At 53.4% G+C, this 7,918-nt stretch overlaps 1 protein-coding gene across 2 annotated transcripts in view; it reads right to left on the bottom strand.

Annotated features, from left to right (window-relative positions):
- Nucleotides 1-1,385: 1,385 nt before the first annotated feature.
- Nucleotides 1,386-7,918, bottom strand: part of Chst8 (carbohydrate sulfotransferase 8) — a 137,593-nt gene continuing 131,060 nt past the window's right edge. For both annotated transcript variants that reach the window (XM_013354206.2, XM_005368428.3), the window contains exons 3-4: nucleotides 3,383-3,411; nucleotides 1,386-2,849 (exon numbers count right to left, since the gene is read on the bottom strand). In XM_013354206.2, the coding sequence (XP_013209660.1) occupies nucleotides 1,758-2,849; nucleotides 3,383-3,411 (1,121 nt within the window). In that variant the 3' untranslated portion in view covers nucleotides 1,386-1,757. The remainder of the gene's footprint in view (nucleotides 2,850-3,382; nucleotides 3,412-7,918) is intronic.

The raw sequence follows: 7,918 nt of genomic DNA, 5'->3' as shown, positions 1-7,918 counted from the left end.
GCATTGTGAATCCAGTTCCCCTCTGTGAGTGCTGGAGCCCGGGGCCTGCTGTTTCTGGGCACAGTGAGCCAGGCCCCTCTTGCCATCTCTTACTTGGATCTGGAGCTGGTTCTGGCTCAGGTAGAGGAATGGCCTTCTCAGCTTTCTGGGCCTTTGGACATCTGCCTTAAATGAATCTCAAGTCCCTCTGGTTGTGATTTTAGCTGCTTCCCTGTCCGTCTGGGTCCCTCGCCATCAGATGGTCACCTCCAGCTGGAACCAGAGGACAGTCTCACGCTTGCTCAAGGCTCCTGGATAGAATGTGGCCTCCGCTACTTGTTCCAATCAATGGAAGATTCCAGAGTCCACAGTGGAGGCAAAATGGAGATGGACTAGCTCCAGCCAGTGTGGAAGGACAACTGGATTCGCAGCATCTACTGTCCCGGGGACTCAGTGTTGTCTCTTCTTAGAGACCCAACAGCAACTCCCTCATCAGTGGGAACAACTTTGGGAGTGGTCTCCCAGGAGGACCGGTGGATCCCAGCATCTGCCCCCAATACAAAGTGCACCCACTTCTCTACAGACGGTCCACACAGCCCCCATCACACCCACACGCTAAGCACCAACATTACCCACACTGGGACCTCTCTGGTGTCACTCTGGTTGGTGACAGTTACAGAATCGGTTCTGGCATAGAACTATACACTTTAGGGGTGGTTTCACCTGCAGCTTTGACTTCCCCTCCCTCAAAGGATGGGTAACCGCCAGCCTTGAAGTGTTCGGTCGGGTGATGGCCAGAGTCAAGGCTGTGCAGAGTATAGCTTTAGTCAGCTTAGGTCAGATGTCCAGGAAGCGGAGGACATCACTCCCTATTGAGAAAACCACAGGAACTGACCGCCGTTCTCAGTGCCAAATGGGCTCCAGTAGCGGCCCTACTGGGCAGCTGGCAGGGTGTGCGCCCCTGTCCTACAGTCCTCAGAGGGCCTCCTGTAAGGTGTGACACACCTCCCTCAGTGGGAACAGATCTGTCTCTTCCACAGGGACTTCCCTCTAGGAGGGCCTGCAGGCGGTTTGGCTGAAACCCCACCCCCAGCCCCCAAACCAGAGCTACACAGAAAGATCCTGTTTTCACAGAACAGGTAGTGGGGTCGTGGTTCAGCGGCCAGGAGCTCATGCTGCTCTCCTCGTTCAGACTAGAGTTTGGTTACCACCACCTTCAGGGGCTCACAACTGCCTGTAACTCTGGCTTTGGGGGAATATGATGCCTCCGGCCTCCACAGACACCTGCACTCACGTGCACATATTCACATAGACTCAAAAGTAAATCAAATCTGAATAATAAAATTCTGAAACTCCCCAGAGCGTAGGACCTCACGGCGTGACATGGAGTAGACACCACTGCTCTGAAAACCATGTGCTTTATTCCGGCCTCCCCCTGGGTCATAGAAAAGCAGCAAACCACGTGGTTTGGTACAAGGCAAAGGCTAAGGGAAGGCAGGACATCCTTACCACTGGGGCCCTCGGGTTTCCCTGGTCAGCATCTTGGCTGAGCTCTTGGAGCATCCATGTTATCAAGCTCAGCCAACTCAATAAGGAAATGGGTATGGGAAAAGAGTCAAGGTCCAATGTCTGGGCCTCTGTCCCCCCACCTAGGGCCGGCCACCACACCTCACATCCTCTGAGACCCACAGTCTACCTCAGCTCCTAGAGACTAGGGCGTGCCTACGCACGGGTGAGTGGGAAGGCAAAGCCCTCCCCTGACCAGCAGGCCTCACCCTTCAGTACAGGTCCGAGAAAGGCTTGGAGTAGTTGAACATCAGGTAATCCATGTAGTAGAAGTCATAGGTACGCTGTCGCTGCAGGGAGGAGAGCTGAGCGAAGTACTGATGGGTGATTCTCGCCGTGGTCCGAGCCTCCTGAGAGTGCCTATCCTTGAACCTCGGGAAGGTCAGGTTTCCAGGCGCCTGAATGAGATGTAGGAAGAAGTTGGCATCGTCCTCCATGCTCTCGAACTTGCCCACGAAGTCATAGTCGATGAGGCAGGGGCTGCACAGCCGGCTAACGTGGTCCCAGTGGATGTCCATGCCCACGGGCCGGTGGACATCCAGCAGGTACTGGATGAACTCCGGGAACTGCACACCGGAGCCAGTCCGCAGTGCCTCCCGCGAGGCATTGGCCCGATATCGGGCCAGGATAGCCTTGCCAAAGACAGGGTGATAGTAGCTGTTGGGATGCTCAAACTTGTCTCGAAAGGCAGAGACCAGCCTCTCAAAGGGTTCCCGGACAAAGAGCATCTTGGTGTAGGTACTGAGACGGTGTATGATGCCCTGTCGGTCGAAAGTATCCAGGCGCTTGAGGGCGCTGCCATAGTGAACAGTGTTGTGTTGTATATCGGCGGTGGATGAGGCCAGCCCCGCAAGAACCATAAGCACTCGCTTCCAGTTGGAGCATCCTGCCTTGGGCACCTCGCAGTACAGCACGCGGTGGCGGTCCTCCACGAAGATGCGGGACACGTGGCGCGGAGTGACCGCTCTGCGGCTGCTGCTGGCCCTGTACTTGGCACAGGCTTCTTGCATCACACGTTTGCGCTCCTGCTGGCTCTGGTGCAGGCTGATCCAGCGACTGTCCATGGTGTGGGGTCTCGGCTGGACAAAGGTCTCAGACGAGTTGTTGCCTCGGTTGGTCCCTGCAACTGGCATCTTTTTGATGAGCAGTCTCCTCCTGCGCTGCCGGAGTCGCGAAGGAGACCCCGCCGCCTTCGCCTTCCGGTGAGGTCGAGGCTGGTCGGGCACCTGCAGTTGGAGGCCTCTTGGGGATCCGCTAGGTAAACTGTGTGTGACCCTTTCTGTGGGTATCCTCAAGTGGCCATCCTGGGACAAGGAGAGAAGTGGTTAGGGATGTTTAGGACACCTGGGCATGGAGGGTCACATACCCTGGCCCTCCACGTGGCAGGGGCTTCTAACCACTCTGGCTTAAATTTCTCTCCAGGAATGGGAAGTGAGGACAGGCTGGTGTTGCTGGTGTGAGCCTCTCTGGTCTACAACCTACCAGCCACACAAAATTGCGAAAATGTGGGACCTGAACTGCAAATATAATTTCTACCACAAGGTGGTGCAGTCCCTCCAAGAACCTCGGCTTGGCTAGCGTGGGCGGAGGGAGATGGTGGCCTGCAGGAGGCTTGCTCGGATTGACTGTGTCTGTTAGCTCAGTCCAAAGGAGCCGGCTCATAGAGAAGGGAAATTGATGGACCCAAAGCCCCGGGTTTTGTTCCCAAGGATCCTGGAAAGGACCCAGCACATTCTTCTTCCTATGAATGGATTTACCGTAAGCTCTGAACTGTCTTTCCCGTCCTCTCCTACTTTCCCCCCAGGCACCTGCGATTTATGGGGTTCTCGGAACTTACATGCTGGGGCCGGATGCTGAACTTCATGCCTGAAAAGCAACGGAGGAGAGAGACGTGTTACACCATGTAAGTGAAGGGCGGAAGTACCACATACCTGCCCAGCCCAACATGCAGGACCCCTTAAAGCCACCCTCCATCCCACCCTGTCATCAAGTCTCAGAGTACTTAATACAAAGCTCCATCCAGTCTCTCTCCATGCCTGTCACCACAGCCTACTCCATACCCGGAGGTTCCCTTGCCTTGACATCCCCGTCTTAGCTCTGGCCTTCTCGGTACACTTAGGGGTATGATGTCCATGTCTGGCTCATCCTGGTGTCCCCTAAAGGTGTGAGCAGAGCCGAGGCATGGGCAATGCTGATTGGTGATGGGGAAGATGGAGAGAGATCTGCATGTCGCTGACTGTGTTTGTTACTTTTCTGGTTGCTATAACAAAATGCCTGGTATATACCAATTAAAAGGGGAAATATGTTCTCCCAAAGGACCTGGGTTCAATTCCCAGCACTAAAGCTCCATAGACTCTAGTGCCCTCTTATGGCCTCTGTGGGTACTGCACATATGTGGTACATAATACATACAGCATATACCCCTACACAGAAAATTTAAATAAACCTTTGTTTTTTCTTAAAAAAGGTAAGATTTAATCACGACCACTGTTTTAGAGGGACCAGTCCATGGTTGCTTGGCTTCATGGGCTTGGACAGAGTGTCATGGGGTAGAGGAGAGTTGGTCATCTCACAGCTGACCATGAAACAGAGAGAACAACACAGGAAAGGGCCTGGGACAAGATCCCTTCAAAGACCTACTTCCAGTGACCCACTCTGTCAAGCTAGGTCTCACCATCCATAGTTCTCAGAACTTCCTAAAAAGGAACAAGAGCTGAGGACCAAGCCTCTAATACATGAACCTGGTACTAACACTTTTGTTGTTACTGACACAGACCATAGGAGGACTTAGTTTTGACTCTCAAATGCACGTGGTTGAGGCACTGCTACTTGTCTTCTCTGTGTGCTTGAGAAGAAATCTGTTCTCTCTCAGCTGACCAGAAACCAGAGATTGCAGGTCCAAACTGAGGCTGGGTATAACCCTCTAGCCAGCCCCTGTACTCCTGTATCTGCCATCTAGGTCATACATCCCCAAGGTTTCACAGCCTCAAACAGCGCCACCAGGTGGCCAAGTGTTCAACAACCCAAGCCTGTGAAGGACCTTTCACATTCAAACCAAAACAAGCCTATTGGAGGACACTTCACATCCAAACCATGACACTGGTCAAGCTCTGGTAATGCTCCCTCTGCCCACCAGAGAGGTCCCATTGGGTTGGGCAGGGGTCACCCAGGGCAACGTGTTCTCAGAAAGTGAGTCTTTGGGCAGGACGGGGAATTCTTCTAATCATTCGGTGTGCCAGGGGGCAATCCGCGGTTGAGAAGGTAGATCTTCTGTTGAGGGATCTCCTACTTCACTGAGATGTCAGGGACTCTGGTCCTGGGTCCTGAAGTTGACATTTGTGCCCTGAAACTTTGCTGCAATCTGGTCACAACCAGAGAAACAGCTGCCTCTCACACAAACCAAGAGTCGGAGCGAGGGCTAGCATTTTGGAGGACTGTGTTCAGCCATACCTGACTGGTTCCCGGCAGGGAAGGAGCAGGTGTGTGAAGCCAGCACTCTCCCTGATGTCTCTGTGTATTGGGCAGAGGGCAGTGGCTATAGTAAGCGGACAGGGGGACACCCAAGTCATCGCTGACCCCGATTCTCTGAATTTCTCTGTGGGATCCAGTTTCTTGGCTTCAGTGCTGTGACCCTGATCTTGTGGTGTCCAGTCTGAGGCTTTGCTCCGCATCTCCTTCACTCACTAGCAAGCAAGGAGGCCAACCAAGGCTCCTTCTGGGATGGAAAGCCTAAATGCCCTGAAGTTTTGGAACCATCAGTGTGTGTGGCCACGTATGTATAGTCAACACATTTGGTGTTTTCCTCAACTATTCTCTACCTTACTTTGTCATGTGCATGTGAGTGCGCTTATGTGTATCTGTGTGTGTATCTCTGTGTGTGTATTTCTCTGTGTGTGTGTGAATGTGTGCATGGGAGGGCATAGTCTTCATCACTGACCACCTTATTCATGGCATCTCTCACTGACCCTGGTGCTCATTACTTCAGCTAGATTTACTGGCCATTGGGCCCTTGGGATCCTACATCCCAGCACCGCCAGGCCTGGCTTTCTTTCTTCAATGCTTGTGAGCCGAACCCCAGTTCTGATGCTGGCATGACAAATATTGAGCTAACTAAGCCAGTTCCCCAGATGCCAGAACCTTCTTTTCCAAGACAGGGCCTCCCATTCACAAACCGCCAGCTCCTATCTCCTTGCTAGGCCCATAGGTGTGGGCTACCATACATATCTTCTAGAACCTTCTTCAGCTCCTAAGTGAGGGAATATGTTGGGAACCTTCTCACTGCTGTGACTGAACACTTGACAGAAGTCAGAGGGAGGTTTTATCTTGGTGCACAGCCTCAGAGATTTTAGTCCACCATGGCCAGGGAGGCAATGTGGTAGTCATGGTAATAGCAGCATCAGGCCTTCAAAACGGTACAACAAGCTGGTACCCAAGTGTTCAAAATACAAGCCCGTGGGGGGGGGGGCGTTTCATACCCAAACCTTAACCGAGGGAAGCAGAGGCAGACCTTGGACTCTCTCTCACTTTCTTCTGCTGGGTTGGGTACAAGTGATGTCCTTTTGGAACAAAGGAGGGCATGCCTGCTTTTCTGGGTATCGCCAAATCTGTGTGTGTGTGAGCACATGCATATACACATGAGAAAGCTTCCGAACAATCCTCCTGCCGAACAATCCTCCTGGTGGGGGGAGCTCTGTGCAGAAGTGGGGTGAGCAGTGGGTGCTGGCTTAGAGGTGAAGCCCTCACCCTTCACAATAGATGATTCTATTCCATCTTCACCGGCCTCCCCCCTCCGCATCCCATCCCCTGTCTTCAGCATGAGCTTCCAGAGCTCATTTCTCCTTGGCGAGCGGGGTCCTCTCCTGCTGCCAACGATGACAGATCCCTTCAGCAGAAGAGACCCACTGCAGCCGCTCTGTCTCCTTCTCCACCACGGTGTTCCATAATTATTTTCTTCTGGTGACGGCAGCGGGTTCTGCTAAATCACCTCTCCCCCTCGGAGTCTCGGATACGGGGATTTACTCTGGTTGTCACTCCTGTCAACCTGTCAAGGTGTGATGGTGCTTATTTATATTCCTTTTCTGGAACCAATGAGTCATGCTAAACCTGGCCAGGAGTGGGGCTAACGAGCCGCTTGCCGAGGCTTTCCCATCACTCGGCAAAGCCAGGCTGTGGCCGCTAGGGCTGGGGGCCCTGTCCCTTTTCACCTGTGCAGAAGGGACAGGAGGACCCTGTCTTGTGCATGGTGCCTCCCAATCACCAGGACACAACCCCAAACACATTTTGCCTACCAAGTCAAGTTGGCTGAAATGGGCCCCCTAGGAAAAGAAATTTTACCTTGGGGTTAATAACAGATAAAAGGACGGAGCTCACATGGGGCTGTGAGTAGGCCTGAGGCTGCCCAATCCCAACCCTGAAACTCAGGGCAGCTCGTTAGGTGACTGATTTGATTCCCACACAGCTACTTCTGAATAAACAGAACTGTAATGAAGGGACTCTCCCCAATGCCAGAGGTCCAGCGGCTTTCCCATGTGTTGCTTAAATAAAGGCCAAGGCTCTGGGCAAGTCAAAGCCAGAAACCAGAGTATCCTAAGGCTGGAGCATGAAGTGCATGCCCCAAACACTGTACTTCAGAACCACTGACAACTCTACGGAGTACCCAAGAAAGGTCAGTTAACCATCACTTCTGACTGTCCTCAGGACTGGTATCAGTAGCATGGGACTCTGAAGAAGAGAGAGGCTACGGTTTCAATATAGCCACCTCCAGTCCCCGCCTCCTAGGCTCTAAATAAACAGCATCTAGACAAAAACAGAACTTAGAGGGCACAGTGAGACGTGGTAATCCTAGCCCTCAAGAGGCAGAGGCAGTAGGAGTGCTAGACCAAGGTTGGCCTGAACAATGAACAAGCCCAAGCTCAGCCTGAATCAGCTTAGAAAAACCAGTGACTGGGGATGTGGCTCAATGGGTAGAGTGCTTGCTTACAACTAACCAGTCAAGGGATGGGGTGTGGCTCAGCGGTAGAGCCCCTGCCTAGAATCCTCCAGTGAGGAGCTGGGGTGTGGCTCAGTGGTAGAGCCCCTGCCTAGAATCCCCCACTGAGGGGTTGGGAGTGTGGCTCAGTGGTAGAGCCCCTGTCTAGAATCCCCCAGTGAGGGGCTGGAGTTGTGACTCAGTGGTAGAGCCCCTGCCTAGAATCCCCCAGTGAGGGGCTGGGGTGTGGCTCAGTGGTAGAGCACCTGCCCCCAGTGAGGGGGCTGGGGTGTGGCTCAGTGGTAGAGCCCCTGCCTAGAATCCCCCAGTGAGGGGCTGGGGTGTGGCTCAGTGGTAGAGCACCTGCCTAGAATCCCCCAGTGAGGGGCTGGGGTGTGGCTCAGT

Source organism: Microtus ochrogaster, unplaced genomic scaffold (assembly GCF_000317375.1).
Source record: "Microtus ochrogaster isolate Prairie Vole_2 unplaced genomic scaffold, MicOch1.0 UNK32, whole genome shotgun sequence".
Taxonomy (NCBI): Eukaryota; Metazoa; Chordata; class Mammalia; order Rodentia; family Cricetidae; genus Microtus; species Microtus ochrogaster.
This window is presented reverse-complemented; position numbering and strand designations above follow the sequence as displayed.